Genomic DNA, 19,975 nt, shown 5'->3' with positions numbered 1-19,975 from the left:
GTAGAAACATTGATCGGCAACCCTTTGATTGGTCGGCAAAAATGTCGAAGGAGCGTGCTCAGTATTTTTCGGCAGCAGAGCAAGAACTCTTGATTGAGGGATTTCAGGAGTTTCAGAGTTTAATTAAAACGCAAGGGAACACTGCAAAGGCTGCAAAAGCAAGGAGAGAGGGCTGGCAGAAAGTTGCTGACAAATCAAACTCGTAAGTAATTTAATAATAATAATAATAATGGATTGGATTTATATAGCGCTTTTCAAGGCACCCAAAGCGCTTTACAATGCCACTATTCATTCACTCTCACATTCACACACTGGTGGAAGCAGCTACGGTTGTAGCCACAGCTGCCCTGGGGCAGACTGACAGAAGCCAGGCTGCCATATCGTGCCATCGGCCCCTCTGGCCAACACCAGTAGGCGGTAGGGTAAATTTATTATATTATATTACATCATATCCTCTTTCACATTAGAGCCACAACAGGACCCACTAGAACATGGGAACAAGTAAAAGTGAAATATAAGAATATTCTACAGAATGGTAATATTTATCACTTATATTGCTTTTCGTCTCTTGGACAGAGACCCTGAAATAATCTGTTTGTTTGTTCATAACAGCAACCAAGAAAAGGGCAGAGCAAAAAAAGACAGGTGGTGGTCCTGCACCCCCTCGTCAACAAGTTGGTTAAGTGAATAATACCCTCACGGGAAAATCGATATCTCTCTATGAGCACACTGTCGCGCTGAGCTAAAGGATCCTGTCTATCCCGCAATATACGCTGAATTCTGAAATCTTGCACCTTCCGCAATGGGTGGCTCGCGTATACGGACAGGACATGGCTGCGACAGACTTCCCAAATCCACCTTCGCTTTTATAGCCATGGTCTCTCATCTTGATTACATGAAGTAATTTACTATTACTACTCTGAAATATGAATTACATCTGAAATAATCAAATACATGAAATAGAATGATTAATAGTACATTTCCCCTTTTTTAGGAAATGACCTGTATGTATCTGTATGGAATCAATAACAGAATCAAGTACTGCATTATCTTTAGTTACATTGATAATATTTATTTATGGAAAAACAGTGGAAAAATATCGCTGTTGCTTTCGTATAAATGAAGCGGACATACCTGAGTTCCCGCGATCTAATCCTGTTTACATAAAGTAAGCCTGCTCTTAAGCAGGTTTACGCTTACGGATCTGTTGCTATGACAGCAAGTCCCGGATGAGCTTCGGAGAACCGAACGATCCAAGATCACGCGAAACCGTCAACAATCAAATCCAGCTAACTTACTTAGCGAGGTACGAAGAACGGACCCCTGATCTGGCGTTTGGAATTATTTTGGTCTTCATGTGACGTATGACCCTGAAGGTAAGCGCGTCATGGACTAAAGTAAAACAGTATGTTGGATGTGCCACGCAATGCTCAATTACATGGGTGGGAACTAGTGTGTTAGTGCAGTTAGCTTGTTAACGTGTTGGCCGTCTAGCCCCACGCACGGGGCGATCAGGGGTAGCTCGTTAACGGAGATTTGCCGTGTTGTGGCGTTAACGTCATTTCAACGAGATTAACGCTGACAGCACTAGTGGGAACACAACGAATATGACTGAACATTTACGCCGACATCATCCTAGTGCAAAGACAAGTGGAAGCAGACAAAAACAACAAGCATGCATGCTACAAACTTTACCCGAGTCATTTAGACAGCCGTTAGCACAGGATTCTCCTTATGGGGACCTGATATGTTTAATATTTCGGCGAGCTCAGACAAGGTGGAGACGTAGGTGTCGTTTGGTCTTGCTTCCCGTGAGCTAGCCAGGGAGCACAGCCGTTTATTGACATCTGCAGAAGAACACTGCCGCTAGCTAACTGCTCAGCGCGGCAACCGCACAGCAACAACAACAACAACACACAGGGCGCCCTCTGACCCCGGAAGGACACACCGTTGCAGCGAGAGGGCGTCACCCGTCACTATGGCAACATAAACAAAACATAACTGTACAAACAGAACCCCGAACAGCCCTGACCCGCTACATAGCCCCCACCTAAGGGGTCAGTCGTCCCCACACAAAGTCCTGCAAATGTCCAGGTGCCGAACAGCCCTGACCCGCTACAATATGCTGCTGAGAATACAGCCCAGAAGAAGCGTGTAGTATAGCTTTTATTTTGGAAAGAGCCATTTCTCTGTAATAAACTCTCTTTTCCAAAGATGAGTGATTCCTCAATCAGATACAGGGCTTGCAAAATCGCTAGCCCGACGTCCCGGGGCTAGCGATTTTTCCAGTCGGGCTACCAAAATCTATCTCTGCCCTGCCCGTCGGGCTATTGTAGGAAGGAAAAATATATGTCAATGCTTTTGCATTCTTTCGGAAATGTAGCTGGGTAATTATGTCATTGGCATCGATGAGCCGCTGTCAATATGTGACATATTGAAATCGCGTTTGAATTTGCGCTTGTTTTTTGCTTTCACTTTGCAATCGCGGGAACTGTGTATAGAGAGCGACAGCACTGATCTGTGAGTGATGATAATTTGCGCACCAATTCCTCTGACATCGTCTTATCAATCGTTAGCTTACTATGCAAACATGACAAGTGAAATCTCCCGCAGCAAGCTTAAACATATGAGAGGTTGTTATGTGTGTGTGTGTGTGTGTGTAAAAGCAGCAGGATATATATTTCAGTTCTGCTGAGCCAAATAAGACAGGTCAGGGTGAAGAAGTGAAAGCCAAAGAAAAGCTTACCACAAAACGGAAAAGTTATGACAAATCAGACTATAAGACAAAAAGAAAGTGCAGCTTTATGGTTTCATGGACAAAATAATTTCTGTGGCTGTGAAATGATGAGCTAAATAACCAGGGCTGCACATAAGTGGTCCGCAGGTGCGCATTCGCTGTCAAAAACAAAACAAAAACGCGCACAAGATATGAAGTTGCAATGCGTGTTTGCATACATAAGATTTTCTGGAGGAGGACAGACATTTGTTTAGAACTCTTAAAGATGTCGAAGAAGCTCCTTTAAGCAATTACTTTGGTGTTCCTCCACCTCCAAAGAAATGTCAGAAGGAGTCCGAACCACAAAAGAAGCACGTATTCTCGGAAAAGTGGTTGCAGGAGGTGAGCTGGCTTCAAACAAATGATGAACGCACAGAGATGTGGTGCAGAATGTGCCGTGAAAATCCCACTCTAGCGGACAAAAACAGTGCTTTTTATATGGACGCAAACGCGCGTTGCAACTTCTTATCTGGTGCGCGTTAGAGCTGGGCGATATGAGATTTTTTCATATCACGATATGTTTTTTTCATTTCAGGCGATAACGATATCTATCACAATATAAGCCAAATAACTATATTTGTAAGATTTAAATGTGCCGTTGCTCACAAGTAAAATGTGAAATAATCAGCAGCTTGTTTTTATTTAAATATTTATTTCCCATAATAAGTTCAACAGGGTAGATGTACTTAAGGAACATGAGACTTTTTCAGATAGATAAAGGCAAATATTGCAAACTACACAAAAGGCAGCCGCTAAAGCGTTTAAGTTTCAAAATAGAACAAACGAAACAGACTAAATTGTCAATTCCACTTAGAAACAAAATATTAATTCTAAAAATAAATCTTAGTTTGTTTTACAGAAGAACAGACAAAACTGACTAACTTTTGTCAATATCAAATAAACTGAGAACTAAAAGGAAATTCTCAGTTACTTTAGTCTGACAAAAGCCGAATGACAAATTAGCGCTTCCAGTCAGAGACTGAGGCTACATCCACACGTACACGGGTATTTTTGAAAACGGAGATTTTCCGTTTTCGTTTTAAAAATAATCCCGTCCACACATAAAGGGAGAAATGAAAGAAAACGCTGCTATGAACATGCCAAAGCAGCAGGTGGCGCTAGATTCCTAACCGTGCAGAAATGTTGGCCAATCAGAAGTCTAGAAGCCTCGGTGGGAAAAAGTAAACAAAGCTGGGGCATAGAAGCAGAACAGAGTCGTATGTGTGGAGGGACAGTAACTGTGTGTATATGTAAGCATTTAAACACTGCAGAGAGTAGAATTAACAGTAACAGTATTGTAGAAATTCATTTCACCGAAACAATAACGTGACGCACAGTGTGACGCATGCACCAGTTTATTGTATTTCCAGACTTGCTTTCGGTACAATTTACAGTGCACGCTACTCTGTTTTTTGTCAGACTTGAAATAGCCGAAATACCTTCACACTACGGAACTTCTATGGCTCTTCCGTTTGACAATCTCTCCGGCATTGGAACCATCATCTGTTTTCTCTTCGGTCACGCTCGGTTGATTTTTCTAGTCGGCACACTCATTTCCTCCATTACGCGCTGGCTCCATTACCCGCTGGCTGCTTCCCAAACAAACACACGTGCGGCTTGGCACTTGTGCTGTACGTAACAAGTCACGCGACGTGACGCTGCGGCTGTGATTGGTTCGGCTCTGCGCTACTTAATTTGGATTGGCTGACCTTTTTTTTTTTTTTTTTTTTTTTAAGAGGACAAGAACGGCGAGGTCTATCGCGATAGCTAAATCTCTCTATCGAGTAAAAGTTATATCGCGATACATATCGTTATCGTTCTATCGCCCAGCTCTAGTGCGCGTCTTTTATTTTGACAGCGAATGCGCACATGCAGACCACTTATGTGCACCCGTGTAAATAACATAATGTTCTGCCGGGTGTGTTTGTGGTATATTGTAATAAGCAGCAGCTATTACTACCTCCCACCAGTAGGTGGTACTGTGTTATTGTATGTGTTCTGAGCTTATGGAGTAAAAGTCCGGACCTCCACCATAGCCTCGTCTCAGTCCTCTGTGCTTGGTCTAAAGTTATTGTTGACCACAACCCACGCTACACGGGCAGTTGGAGCAACACTGCATAAAGTTACAACAGTGTTGTTGGTTTTCTCTCGATTTCTGAGTCGACAAGCGCCTTTGTTACTGGGACCAGTCATTTTAAGAAAGGCCCCCATTAGAACCCATGAGAAATGCAAGAAACGCATTATTGCTCAGTCTGCAATATCTTTCCCAGAACAAACACCAATTGCAAATAACATACTAAAAATAAACCTGAAAATCAGTTTAGAACAGCTACTATGTTGCAAAGAGTGAACTACCACTGGCAAAATTTAGCAGTCTTTGCAAACTTCAAAAAGCAAATGGCCTCGATCTTGGTTCCACTTGTCTCTTACCCGTGACTTCAGTGGAAATTTCAAATTCAGGATCTGACACAGACTGATCCATGTCCTACACAGTTCTTACAAGTTCATAGAAATTTCTGTTCAATTAGAACCAAGTATTTGAGTTGATGATTGTAATTTTTATACAATGTTGTAATTTGTGTTTCAACAATTTTTTGATTAATGTTTTGTTTCCTTTACAATATTACACTTTAATGTATAATATTGTAAAGGAAACAAAACATCAATCAAAAAAATTGCTCTCCTTTTTATTCGGGCTACTTACATTTATTTTGGGCTACCAAAAACTGAAGAGTCCCTGCCCGAAGGGCTACCAGGGATTTTGAAATTTTGAGAGCCCTGAGATATATTTATTTTTTTAATTACTTTTGTTTCAGCAACATTAAATTTAAAAACTGTACTTTTGAGTTAAAATATATATTTATAATTTTAATAAATGACAAACTAAAAAGGCATGAACATTTTTTTTGTATCGAAAAAATATCGAACGGTGACACCAAAGTATCGAACCGAACCGTGAATTTTGTGCATCGTTGCACCATATATATATAATATATATATATATAGCAAAAACAAAAGTGTTGCGTTTATATTTTTGTTGAGTGTACATATATATATATATATATATATATATGTACACTCAACAAAAATATAAACGCAACACTTTTGTTTTTGCTCCCATTCCCCATGGGATGGACGTAGAGACCTAAAATTCATTCCAGATACACAATATAACCATCCCTCCCAAACAGTGGTCACAAATCAGTCCAAATGTGTGGTAGTGGGCACATCTGCTATATTGAGATAATCCATCCCACCTCACAGGTGTGCCACATCAGGATGCTGATCTGACATCATGAGTAGTGCACAGGTGTACCTCAGACTGCCCACAACAAAAGGCCACCCTGGAATGTGCAGTTTTTTGCGCTATTGGGGGTCTGGGGACCCAGAACCGGTCAGTATCTGGTGTGACCACCATTTGCCTCATGCAGTGCAACACATCGTCGCATGGAGTCTATCAGATTGTCAATTGTGGCCTGTGGAATGTTGGTCCACTCCACTTCAATGGCTGTGCGAGGTTGTTGGATATTCGTGGGAACTGGTACACGCTGTCGTATACGCCGGTCAAGCACATCCCGAACATGCTCAATGGGTGACATGTCCGGTGAGTATGCTGGCCATGCAAGAACTGGGACATTCTCAGCTGCCATCTGCCCTGAACAATGTGAACCATGATTCATCCGTGAAGCGCACACCTCTCCAACGTGCCAGACGCCATCGAATGTGAGCATTTGCCCACACAAGTCTGTTACGGCGACGAGCTGGAGTCAGGTCAAGACCCCGATGAGGACGACGGGCATGCAGTTGAGCGTCCCTGAGACGGTTTCTGACAGTTTGTGCAGAAATTGTTTGGTTGTGCAAACCAATTGTTCCAGCAGCTGTCTGGGTGGCTGGTCTCAGACGATCTTGGAGGTGAACCTGCTGGATGTGGAGGTCCTGGGCTGGTGTGGTTACACGAGGTCTGCGGTTGTGAGGCCGGTTGGATGTGCTGCCATATTCTCTGAAACGCCTGTGGAGACGGCTTATGGTTGAGAAATGAACATTCAATGCACGGGCGACAGATCTGGTTGACATTCCTGCTGTCAGCATGCCAATTGCACACTCCCTCATTGCTTGTGGCATCTGTGGCATTTTGCTGTGAGACAAAACTGCACATTCCAGGGTGGCCTTTTGTTGTGGGCAGTCTGAGGTACACCTGTGCACTACTCATGATGTCAGATCAGCATCCTGATGTGGCACACCTGTGAGGTGGGATGGATTATCTCAATATGGCAGATGTGCCCACTACCACACATTTGGACTGATTTTATTTTTATTTATTTATTTATTGTCATTGTCAAGAACAATGAGATTGCGTTTGGGGCTTCCATACAACCCAAAAAAAAAAAAGAAAAAAAAAAAAAGAAGAAAATAATAAATACCCCTTAAAACCCAAGTGTACATATTTAACCCAGTGTGACTCCAATGCAATAAGACAATCCTTAGCAATAATGTTCGTAGAAATTCAGACAAAGACCTGAGAAACATGACAAAATGGTAAATGGCCTGCATTTGTATAGCGCTTTTCTAGTCCCTAAGGACCCCAATACAACAATGCAACCCATTCAATATTATTGTACTGTGAGATATGATATCAGATATGATAGTTATCTATTTAAGAAAGAGGGGGGGGGGGGGGCGGGCAGGAGGGGGAAGAGAATAAAGATATGATGCACCAATGCAGACCAGTTCATTGCTATTAAGAAGTTGGATATGGTTATTGTCCGTGAGAGGGGGGCAGAGAGTTCAGGAGCCTCACAGCCTGTGGATACAGGCTGTTGGCCAGTCTGGATGTTCTGGCCTGTATAGACCTGTACCTTCTCCCTGAGGGCAGCAGATGGAAAAGGTGGCGCGCAGGGTGATGTTGGTCCCGCAGGATACTGTGCACCCTCCTCAGACAGTGAGTGGGGAAGATATTACTGATCTCTGGCAGACTTGTTCCAATAATTCTGCCAGCTTCTTTCACCACCCGCTGGAGTGCTTGCTGATCGGCCTTGGTGCAGCTGGGGAACCACACTAGAAATCCATACGTCAGAACGCTGCTGATGGCACAGTTGTAGAAGTTCAACATCAGAGATCTGGGAATGTGTGCGCTCCGCAGTCTCCTCAGGTAGTAGAGGCGCTGTTGGGCCTTCCGTACAACTGAGGTGATATGGTTGCCCCAGGACAGGTCCTCGGTCACAGTTACCCCCAAGAATTTAAAACTGCTCACCCTCTCCACCGCCTCACTGCCAATGAAGAGAGGCAGATGGTTGTTATGGCCCATCTTCCAGAAATCTACAATGATCTCCTTGGTCTTTTTGGTGTTTAAGACCAAGTTATTGTCGTGGCACCATGACTCTAGTTGTTGCACCTCTGTCCTATAGTTTGTCTCATCGTTGTTGGATATAAGTCCGAGCACTGTAGTGTCATCTGCAAACTTAACAATGAGATTGGACGCGCAGGAGGAAATACAGTCATGGGTGAAGAGAGTGTATAGCAGAGGGCTCAGAACACACCCCTGAGGGGCACCGGTGTTGACCACAAGGGTGGAAGAGGTGTTCTTACCCACTCTGACACTCTGTCTACGGTTAGTGAGGAAGTCCACAATCCAGTTGCACAGAGAGGAGTTAAGTCCCAGTTGGTGGAGTTTGGGACGTAGTTTGTATGGCCGGATGGTATTAAAAGCCGAGCTGTAGTCTACAAAGAGGAGCCGTGCATAGGTGTTCCTGTGTTCCAAGTGCTTCAGTAATGTGTGCAGCACTGTGGCGATCGCATCCTCGGTTGACCGGTTCTCCCTGTATGCAAACTGGTGCGAGTCCAGGGATGGTGGAAAAGCAGCTCTGATGTGTTTAATGACCAGTCTCTCCAGGCATTTGGCGGGAATGGGGGTGAGTGCCACAGGTCTGAAATCGTTCAGACATGTGACATTTGACTGTTTTGGGATGGGAACGATGGTTGCTGCTTTGAAACAGGATGGTACCAGTGAACAGGACAACGAGGTGTTATATATAGAGGTGAAGACGTCCGCCAGGTCCGCAGCACAGTCTTTTAGCACCCGGCCCAGCACTCCATCCGGCCCGGCCGCCTTCCTGGTGTTAATGCTCCGGAACACACGCCTCAGCTCATGAGTGTTCAGGACCGGAGCAGGGTCGGTTGAGGGGAGAGAGGACAGGACAGGGTCGGTGTTCTCCCTGTCAAAACGGGCATAAAAGAGATTTAGATCCTCAGCCAGAGTAGAACTGTCGGCTGAGGGTGATGGTGTTCTTCTTTTGTAGTCCGTGATAGCCCTGATGCCCTCCCAGACCTGATTTGTGACCACTGTTTGGGAGGGATGGTTATATTGTGTATCTGGAATGAATTTTAGGTCTCTACGTCCATCCCATGGGGAATGGGAGCAGTAACAAAGGTGTTGCGTTTATATTTTTGTTGAGTGTATGTATATGTATACATATATATATATGTGTGTGTGTCATTGTTGGAATGCTACTACACAAGTAACCCTGGCTGAAGGGGTTACATGAATAGGATGAGGGACCTATGGATTCTTCGATACCCAACATCCACAATGTCTCAAACTATATATAGGTTATATAGTTTTTTGTAAAGAGGACCTGAAACACTGAAAGGACCCTCTCCACAGTCCACCTGCTGATTGAAGCTTATGAGGGAATTGTCTAGCTATACTTCCATCTTCTTATCTAAGGCGTAAGCCAGCTGACCAGTTGGTATGTTTCACAAGACTTTATTTCATACCTTTAATAATAACAAGAAATGTTTACCCTTTACTGTACAACAATTACAGCATGTAGAAAACAGTACTTTTTCATTTCAAGTTTGATTGTAACAGTAAAATGTAAAAAAATAAATAAATAAAAATATGCTTTCTGTCTTTTTTCCTCTCATCTACATGTTTTATTTTATCCTTTGTTCCAAGGCTGTGGAGGGACGTTGACAACTGCATCTGGAGCATTCTCCTCTCCTAACTACCCGCTACCCTACCACCCAAATGCTGAGTGCTACTGGAACATTAGGACCAACCAGGGCAACAAACTCCTGCTCTCTTTCTCTGATTTCCATCTGGAATCTAATGCTAACTGTTATTATGATTATGTGGCTGTGAGTATTCTACCTCTAAGTCATATGGTTGCATTGTTATGCAAGACTAAAGTATGAAAGTAATTGAACGTTTCATTTTGGGGCATATTCAAACATTTTCTAATGGATGTACATAACTGTAGATAAACATGGATGCGCAGCAGGCTTACTCAGCTTGGTGTTTGAAAACAACAACAAAATCATTACAAAGCTAGACTGAAGTAGGTTTTTTTCAGTTTAGGGTATAAAACAACTTGCTTGGAGGTGTCAGTGGGATCTAAAGGACTCGGAGAAAGCCAACACTCAGCCCAGAGGCTTTATCAGATTATGAAAAAAGATTGGAGAAAAAGGGAGAGAAAAAGGAGTCAAGGTTTAGTTCATTCTTGGTGTTTTTATTCTAATGAGTACTAGAAGCCAGTATAACTCTGCTAAGAGGGGACTGATGTGCTCTCTGTCATTGGTTTTCATTAATAACCTTGAAACAGAATTCAGGATAACCTGCAGCCTATTTGTAGTTTTATGGGGAAGCCCAACAAAGGGAGCACTGTAGTGACCCACTTTACCAGAGATAAATACATTAGTTTTTCAGCATAATGACAAGTCAGGAAGGGTCAAATTTTGGTGATATTCCCAAGTCTGAAGAAAGCTATCCTGGTAATGAAGTTTTAAAGCACATTTCAGAATCTAAAATAACTGCAAGAAGGAAGTCAACAGAATTTTCAAATCGATACCATAGGTGTAGCAACTTAAAATCTTGGATGAGTTTGAATCTCAATGAGATCAAGGTCAAAGGTTAGAGGTCAAGTTTTCTGGAAATTGATTTGGAAAGTGATACCATGAGTGTATCTACTAGGAGGCAGAGGGGTAGCACTGGTGGCTGCCAGTATTTTAGGTTGGTGTAATTATGACAAAGTAGTGCATATTTTGTTAGATTTTGTTTGCTTTTTTTTCATACACATATGTAAACAAGTTGTTACTCCCTGTGTTGAAAATAACACTTTCAAAAATTTCAATTATTGAAATTGTTTTTCTTTAGTTCATTTTACTTCTAAATTTCATTTTGTTTCTGTTATCTGTATCTGTTAGGTACATGATGGCAACAGCAGCAGTGCTCCACAACTGGCCAAGCTGTGTGGCAGTGACCTGCCGAGTACCATCAACTCTTCCAGCAATGAGCTCTACGTCAAACTCCGCACAGACAGCAGCGTCAACGCAGGAGGCTTCCTTGCCTCCTACACTTCTCGTAAGAAAACATATTTTGTTTCTTTACATTATCTATGTTTGTGAATTTAAATAATTACGAAGATTTGGAGCAATTCTGATAATTTATGAGATATTACCAGAGATGGCCAAAATTGTATTTAAATTAGTGCTTTTAGCGTTAATCTCGTTAAAATGATGTTAACGCCATAACCGCATTAACACGGCATCAGCTTGTTTACGCGTTAGTGCCATGTAGCCCCGCGCACAGGGCGATCCACGCTAACTTGCTAACGGAGATTTACTGCGTTAATGCGGTTATGGCTTTAAGGTCATTTTATTTAGATTAACACTGACAGCACTAATTTAAATAATAGAAGTGTTGGATAAAAACATCAGGCCACAAGGTCAGATAAAATTAGTCATCATCAGTGATAACTAAAATACTTGAGTTTGCTATATATGCTATTACATAACTTTCTTGTTCTTGTAAAGATGGCTAACAAATGATAATGATGATCCTGCACATATTCTTTTTAATAATTTCCATTTATCGGAGTAGGAATACCATATGTGATCTTCTTATTGTGTTCAATATTTCTTTATTTCAGAATGCAATAGTATTTTGATCTCTGGCAAACACAGAGGAGTGATCGAGTCACTGAACTTTCCCAACAACTATCCGGACAACAGCCAGTGTAGCTGGACAATCCAAGCCAGCGGTGGAAATACCGTCAACTACACCTTTACAGCCTTCCAGCTAGAGGCCACCTCTGCTGCTTGTACATTCGATTACATTAAGGTAACACATCCACATCTCTCAACATTATAAAAGAAAATAAATAAAAGAAAGAATGACTCGAAACTCTCACCAGGCATGTTTGTAAATAAACAAAATTTGATTTTGTGCATCTTTTCAATCCAATTTGTTTACAAAAATTGAAATACTTGTATATACAACTGACCCCTTTGGTTTTTTATTATGTGACATTAACTAAAGATAACAGTTACTAAAATTTGCAACTATCCCAATAAAATAAACATCTATAAATTGGCTGCTGAAATAAGTTTCAACGTTTTGTGAGTTAATGATTTGCTTTAAATGACTGCTACTTTAACATTATCTGTTTTTCCCTCCTTCAATGATAAAACGTCCTCATTATGCAACTTCTGGCAGACCCACAAAAAGTTATAAGAACTTAAGCTGCATGGTTCATGAGTTTAAGGAGAGCAGCAGGATAACAACCAGAAAACGAAATTTGCCTGTTTTTAAATGTTACCTGTCAGAGATGCTAAAGGAAATCTGAGCTGTAATGACTTCAATGGCAGATGCTATTTCGCACATGTAAAAACATGTCACAGTGTGACTGAGGAAATCTGTGATGTTAAGGAGAAAATTCTCTCTACACCTCTTTATCTGCTAACTCCTTAAATCGTTGTCACCTGGGAAGTGCCCATTGAACACTGAGTCGTCTGAGCAAAACTCAAAATAATGAACGAGCTAGTGGAGGAAATGTCAGCGGGAAACATCATTGAATTATTCTCACCTGCTTGGACATCACCTGCGACCCTCATCTCAAAAGTAGGAAGCCCTGTTTCTGTGTTAATTACATAAAGCAGTGTGTGGTCATGTAGACAGATGCTCACCCTTTGACCACCATTTAGGAAATGCTAGACTCCCTGGCTGCCTTGAGTCTTCTCCACTATTGACATGGACAATAGATACTGGCAGTGCCAGATGGAGAATAGATGAGATAAGACTGTTTTTAACCTTTCCTGCAGGATTATATCAAATCAAGGTCATAGCCTTCAGTCTATGCACCAGCAACCTTCCAGTAACTAATGGAAATAACCTATTATCTGGATGACATAATCATCTATTCATCATCATGGGAACAGTACCATGAGGGCATCCCCACACTATTCCAAAAGCTCCAGGAGGCCAAGCTGACTGTCAATATGAAAAACTCCAACCTTTTCAGAACATATTTCAGATTCCTTGGTCACATCGTGTCATTTCCAATTAACATCAAAGGAGATCAAAGGTTTCCTTGCATGGCTGGCTCATACTACCAGATTGTTCCCAATTTTTCACAACTGTCTGAACCACTGAATGAATTGCAACGCAAAGGATGTATGTCAGACTTCTTTTCAAGACCTGTCTGGTCTCCCCATTCATCCGGGGTCATCACCGATGCCAGTGATGTAGGCCTGGGAGCATGAGTTTGGAAAAGAGGAAGTACTGGGGAATTGCAGTGATATTGTGAATAGAGTAGGCAGAACTTAAGAATTCTGCCACTGAGAAGTGTTTGGCTCTGGTATGGCCTAGAAAGGCGGCGATGCCAAGTGGAAGGGGAATGCTTTACTGTGGTCACAGACCACTGCGCTATACACTAGAATGGCCAAACAATTTTTAAACATAATTAATTATGTATGCTGTGCAATCATTCCACACTGGAAAAAGAACAGTTCAAAGAAATCGTAGCAAGCCCCAAATTAGCATGGCATTCCTGCCCATTTTCAGTGCATACTTTCTGCTTTCTCTGTATATCCTTGCCCTAGCTCTATGATGGACCTAACCAAGAAGCGCCTCTGATTGGCACATTCTGTGGATACACTCCTCCCCCGGCCGGCAGCACTACAAGCTCAGCCCTCAACATTGTGTTCAGAACTGATTCAACTGTTTCGACATCAGGCTTCCAGATGATGTGGTACCAAAATGGTAAGAGGGAAATATATTTGATTGTTATAGACCAGATCAAGAGAACCATTACAAACATACTGTGTACTATAGTATTTAAAATAGTTTTTAAAACATTTATATAAATAAATGAAATTGAATTTTTGTATTTTTAAATACGTGCTACTAACTTAGCACAGAGATCTAATCTCTCTAGCGTGTTCTGGATCTGCTCTGGGGTCTCCTCCTAGGTCAACACACCTCACCTTGAAGCCATCAAGAAGGCATTCTGGTGTGTTGGCCAAACCACCACATGTGGAGGAGTTTTCACTCTTCACTGAGTCCTTCCCGATCAAACTTATCACCTTATCAATAAGGAAGATCTCTGACATCCTCATTTCATCTATCAGTTTTCACTATTTTATTTTTTCCTTCACTATCGAGAGATCATGGCCGCAAGTGAGAGCAGGAATGTCAACCAGTAAATCAACCACTCTGCACACTCTCCAGCACAACTGACCATTGTAACTAAACGCTGACTAATAATAGAAGTACTGCATCTCATATACCGAGGTGCATCCACACACTGAGGCTACGTCCACACTAGCCCAGATAGATTTGAAAACGGCGTCTGAAAACGCTTCGCGTCCACACTATCTTTTTCAGTTGTTTTCACAGAGATGTGCGTCCACATTGAAACAGCCGAAAACACTTACTGCGCATGCATGAAACGCAAGACGATTCGACCTGCCTCATTTCTGTCTGCCGCTTATTTACTTTCCGGCTCTTTGAATCGTCGCGGCAAAATGTCGAGGAAAAGCATCGAGTTTTTTAAATGGACTAACAATGAGTTAGAGTTGTTGCTGTGAGTAACACAAAAGTACAAAGTTGCAAAAGCGAGTGAGAATTAAAGAATTTGAGGACTACATCTCCTTTGTCTCTTCAGATTGTCACACATATAGAGAGAAGGTGTGACTTTTGCAGGTAGTGGAGGTAGTTTTTTCTTTGACGGTATACTATAAAGGCAGTTTTAAGTTTATACTACACTTGTCAGCTGGCTGTTGGTTTTTATCTCTGGTTTTGATAAGAGTTAATGCGTGCTTTATTGCATCTTTTCTCATGCTTTCTCTTCACCTTCCTTTCTTCTGCTGACAAAAGTGCTGTGAAAATCTCTTTATTAAAAGTGTTGTTTAGTCTAAATAATTACTGAAACAAAATAATACTAATTTGATGCATGATTTAGTGATTTCTTTGTCCCTGCAGGTTGTGGTGGGGATCTCTCTGGTCCCAGTGGCTCCTTCAGCAGCCCAGGCTACCCTAACAGATATCCAGATAACAGAGAATGTATATGGTATATCACCACATCAGCTGGCAGCAGTATAACTATCACCATCCATGAATTTGATGTTGAGTACCACCAAGACTGCAACTATGATGTGCTGGAGGTAAGACACAGACGTTGGCTTAGTAGTAGTCAGTTCATAAACATACCAAAAGCTGAATTCATGACAAAACTCATATAATTTTAATTCAGTTCAGTTGAATTAAGCACTGAATGACAAAACCCCCCACAAAAACAGTGGCCGACAGCACTGTACACAACAGTAGACTGGTGCGTAATAAGCAAGCGAATAATGCAGAAAACAGAGATTTGAGACGGGAAACTGTTCTCTCAGTTCACTGGGAGAGAGAGAGAGAGAGCTGTGCAGGAAGTGCGATTTTATCATAGTGGAAGCAAAACAGCCAAAGTCAGAGGAAATTCATGACGATGTTGTTCAACCGTGAAGCGTAGTTTTGATCTTCTTTTGCTGCTGGTTCAGTGAATTTTGGTCAGAGAGTGATTAATATTTGAGATTTGATGATTGATGATGATTATTGGGGGGGGGGGGGTCATAAGCCCCCTAACCCCCCTGGAAATTACGCCCCTGACTGAAACTATTGTGATTGGTTGGGGTTCATGGCAGAAGGCAATAAATTGACCTGGTTGTTGACTTGATTTCTTTTTCATTTGATTATTTATTGAATTGATGTCATTTCTCCTCAGGTTTATGGAGGGCCAGACTTGTCAGCCCCACAGCTGGCTAAGCTATGCAGCACTACATCCACCCCAATGCATGTCTCCAGCACTGGCAACCTTCTCACTGTGCGCTTCAAATCTGATGCCTATGTCAGTGGTCGAGGATTCAATGCAAGCTGGACTGAAGTCCAGGGAGGTGGGTAGGCATCATTAAATACAGCTTTTACAGCTCTGCATGCTTCTTCTGGATGCAGCATCAGAGCTTTGGGTTTTGCAGTTTGATTATAGACTTTGTAGCTGGGTGCAATATTTTACAGAAATGTAGCTGTTGTAGTCTCAACTGGATTGGAGTTGTTACTACTGAAATAGTTTTTGACTGCTGACAATTCACCACCTGTTATCTTTCTTCCATTTTAAATTACAAAGCCTTAAGAGTTTATGTATATATACAGTACTCTGTAGGTTTTAATAAACTCTCTTTCTTCTTGCAGGCTGTGGAGGCCCAGTCACAGCACCTTCAGGGGAAATCCATTCTCCTTTGTATCCCAACAGCTATCCAAACAATGTGGATTGTTCCTGGGTCATCAGCGTGGATCCCAACCACCGTGTCTTTCTGAACTTTACAGACCTGGACATTGAATATCACAGCAGCTGTAACTTTGACTATGTGGCTGTAAGTGACTGAATAGCAACTGGTTGGTGCAATATTAAAGCAGCTGTCTTTGGTTGTTGCTGTGTGCTGTATCTAAGGCTGACAAAGACAGGCAAAAGCACTATCACTGCTTGAAAAGCCAGCAAACTAAGAAAGTCCACAGTGAACTTTTCATTCTTGTGCCTGATTTATTAATCTATACACTTCCATTCGGTGTGACTCAAGACAATTAGGCTCTTTCTGAATTTTTTTAATGTAACTTTTATTTTTTATTTTATTTGATGCAAACCATCATAGAATAACAAATTATAAAATCACATGTAACATGCATACATGTAAGACCAAAAAAAACAAGTCCGAGTCAACAAGTAAAGTAATACAAAGTCCAGCTTATCAATAGCAAATTGCACTCCTTAGTTAGCTCTGAGGGAGGGAGACAAGAGATATGTATAAAAAAAATCCCCACTCCCCTGTGGGGTGGTCTTTCTATCTCTTAAGATTAAATTCCACTTCCACCAGCAGTTTTTTCTACACTGTTTCTAAGTGCTTCCTATCTAACATTTATGCACATTCATACTCTGATGGATGCATCAGAGAGCAGCATGGGGTTAGTATCTTGCCCAAGGATATTTAGTATGTAGACTGGGGCTGAAAAACCAAGCGTCCAGTTAGTAGGTGACCCGCTCTACCACCTGAGCTACAGCCACCTTCACCCCATATATATCTGTATACTCAGTATATTTTTGCAGGACTTCTACAGGACTTCTCAGAGTATGCAAGCAAATACAGTTAAAAATGAAGTTTTTGTATCAATTAATCATAAACCCATCAATATTCTTTTTTTTTAATGAGATATGTGCATTTTGCATCATGGCGTAGTTTGACTAAGCTGTCACGTAAGAACTAATGTGCACCCCAGTCAATATGAAGGTGTTTTCTGTGCTCAAAATTTATGAAAATAGATGCATGAAAAGTGATTTGTTTGTTCATTTATTATGTGCCAACACAACCACAGTTTTACTGAAAACATATGCTTGTCCATTGGTAGATCCATGATGGTCCAACCTCATCTTCTCCTCTGCTTGGTCGTGTGTGTGGTTCCAGTGTTCCTCCCTTCACTTCCACCCAGAACACAATTTATGTTCGCTTTAGGTCAGACTCCAGTGGCAACCACCGTGGGTTCAGCGCTCGCTTCTCTGAGGGTCAGTCTTCTTTAACCTCTTTGCACTTGAACACTGATATAATTTGTCTGCTGTAGTGGGATTGTCCACTCATGCCTCTGTCCCTGCTACATCAGAGAAGACTGCTTCAGTTTTCAGTTCAGTTTTCCTCCTTTTTAGCTGCAAACAGCTTGATCTCCATGTTCTGGTTGCCAAAGCCAGAGTGCAGGTGACAATGTACTTTTGTTTTCAACAGCTTGTGGTGCAACGATTGTAACAGATGATAATGGTGGGGCCATTGCATCACCAAGGTATCCAGCACAATACCCACCTAATCAGAACTGTAGTTGGATCATTAGAGCACAGGAACCATGTGAGTTGCTTTAGTTAAAGAGGACTAGAAAATGTCATTCTTTTATATATTTCATATAGAAAAACTTGAGATGCAAACTGTTCCAATAACCACTGACTTGTCTTTTTGTGCCCAGTAAACCACGTGACCCTTTCATTCACTGACTTTGACTTAGAGATGATCTTTGCCAATTGTTCTCACGATTTCTTGGAGATCTTGGACGGAGACAATTACGATTCACCTACTATAGGTAAATATTCACTATATGTGTCTTTGCTTGTCTGTTTTTGGTAAGAGTTAGGTTTAGAAGGGTGGTGCTTGCCTAAGCTAACCTTTCTAATCATAAGAGAAGAGATGTGCTGAATCCTGAAAACAATATCCTATTGAGTATCAGACCACAGCGCCTTTTTATCAGCCCAGTTTCCACATAAGGTTGGTGTCGTTCTGTGACAATGCCTTTTTCACCTGGTTTGGATATTCTTGTAATGTAATATGTTGCATTTAATTTCACTGGCTCAAATACAATCTTTATTTCATTTCAACAATGAATGGCATTCTACCAGGAGCAGTGCAAATTAGCAGTAGAAAAATGAGCAGACCCAATAAGGGAGCGAATAGTCTACCAACCAAAATAAGCACAGGTTTTATGGATGTGTTCTCTCTGGAAAAATTATGACAATTCAGATCAATGATAGCCAAGTGAAAAAGAATTAACATTTTTGAAATTAACTTTATGTTAAAATTACAACTTAATGTTGTCTTTTGTTAGGGCGCTACTGTGGATCTGAAATACCTCACCCAGTGACATCCTTCAGCAACTCTTTGGTAGTCAAATTCATCTCTGACCAGTCCTACTCCAGAAAGGGTTTCAGAGCTGCCTACTCGGGCTCCACTTCTAGTAAGTCATACTGGGTCACACTGCTTATATCCACACACAATAAGAAATGATCAAAACCAATTAAAAATCACGTTACTATCATGCATACACACTCTTACGGACAAGATATCCAGGTTTTTTCTTTTTATTTCCTTTACTCAGGTTGTGGAGGAGATCTTGTGATGGAGACTGGTGCATTCAACAGTCCTAACTATCCAGATGCTTATCCACCTAATGTGGAATGTGTGTGGACCATCCGCAGTTCACCAGGAAACCGCATCCAGCTCTCGTTTATGTTAGTCAATTTAAGCATGATTTTTTGACTTTGGAAGAATCTATCAGAGTTAGCTTGTAAATAAGTTCCTATCAGCAGTATTCCATAGACAGGCATTACTAGTTGACTGGCTATCCGTGGGAGTGGCTTTAGGGGGTCATCTACTAATCAGAGGGTTGGTGGTTCAATCTCTGGCTTCTCTAGTCTGCATGAGTAAGGAGGAATACCAAGTTGCTCTCTGATGTGTTAATGAGTATAAATGTGTGTGAATGTAAGACAGGAAGCACTTATGCCTGATTTATACTTCTGGCTTACAGACTTATGGTTATGTTGTAAGTTACAACATAGTTTTTCAGCTGAATCATAATAGAGTCATTAGGTATAGAAAAAGGTGCTTGTATGAATGGATGAATGTTGTATAAGATCTTCCAGTAGAGTAGAAAAGCAATGTATAAGACCTTATCATATACCATGAAAGGTTTGACTATAACGTTTTAGATAGTAGTTAGAACATATTTATTTAAGAACCACCTGGAGCACAAATTAGTGTCTCAAAAATGAACACACCCAACCATTTATGTCCTAACAAAAATAATAAGAATAACTAAAGGCTTTACAAGTGTGTCTCTCTGAAAACACTGTGGCACTTGCCTGTTAGAAAAAGCTTAACTGTGTGAGGTCCTGAGGATTGAGACTCAGGTGGAGAGCTGATTAAGTAATACAATCTGTTACAAACTATTACAAAATACCTTTATTAATATAAATAGCTCTAATGTATAAATATCCTGATATATTACACAAAAATATAAAAGAAATCTGAAATTGAGGTGCCCTTCTTATCATACTGACAGTTATGTTCTCTGAGAGGATG

At 41.4% G+C, this 19,975-nt stretch overlaps 1 protein-coding gene across 1 annotated transcript in view; it reads left to right on the top strand.

Annotated features, from left to right (window-relative positions):
* Window positions 1-19,975, top strand: part of cubn (cubilin (intrinsic factor-cobalamin receptor)) — a 78,955-nt gene that overhangs the window by 27,821 nt on the left and 31,159 nt on the right. Inside the window, exons 25-36 of the mRNA XM_085286227.1 lie at window positions 9,732-9,913; window positions 10,979-11,135; window positions 11,704-11,894; window positions 13,655-13,814; window positions 15,036-15,217; window positions 15,817-15,985; window positions 16,281-16,462; window positions 17,490-17,643; window positions 17,858-17,974; window positions 18,090-18,203; window positions 18,723-18,851; window positions 18,993-19,125. Coding sequence (XP_085142353.1) covers window positions 9,732-9,913; window positions 10,979-11,135; window positions 11,704-11,894; window positions 13,655-13,814; window positions 15,036-15,217; window positions 15,817-15,985; window positions 16,281-16,462; window positions 17,490-17,643; window positions 17,858-17,974; window positions 18,090-18,203; window positions 18,723-18,851; window positions 18,993-19,125 — 1,870 coding nt within the window. The remainder of the gene's footprint in view (window positions 1-9,731; window positions 9,914-10,978; window positions 11,136-11,703; window positions 11,895-13,654; window positions 13,815-15,035; window positions 15,218-15,816; window positions 15,986-16,280; window positions 16,463-17,489; window positions 17,644-17,857; window positions 17,975-18,089; window positions 18,204-18,722; window positions 18,852-18,992; window positions 19,126-19,975) is intronic.

This window comes from Mchenga conophoros, linkage group LG9 (assembly GCF_057382185.1).
Source record: "Mchenga conophoros isolate Kocher_MC1m ecotype Shallow Benthic linkage group LG9, M_conophoros_male_GT1.1, whole genome shotgun sequence".
Lineage (NCBI taxonomy): Eukaryota > Metazoa > Chordata > Actinopteri > Cichliformes > Cichlidae > Mchenga > Mchenga conophoros.
The sequence above is the reverse complement of the archived record's forward strand: the minus strand, read 5'-3'. Positions and strand labels throughout refer to the sequence as shown.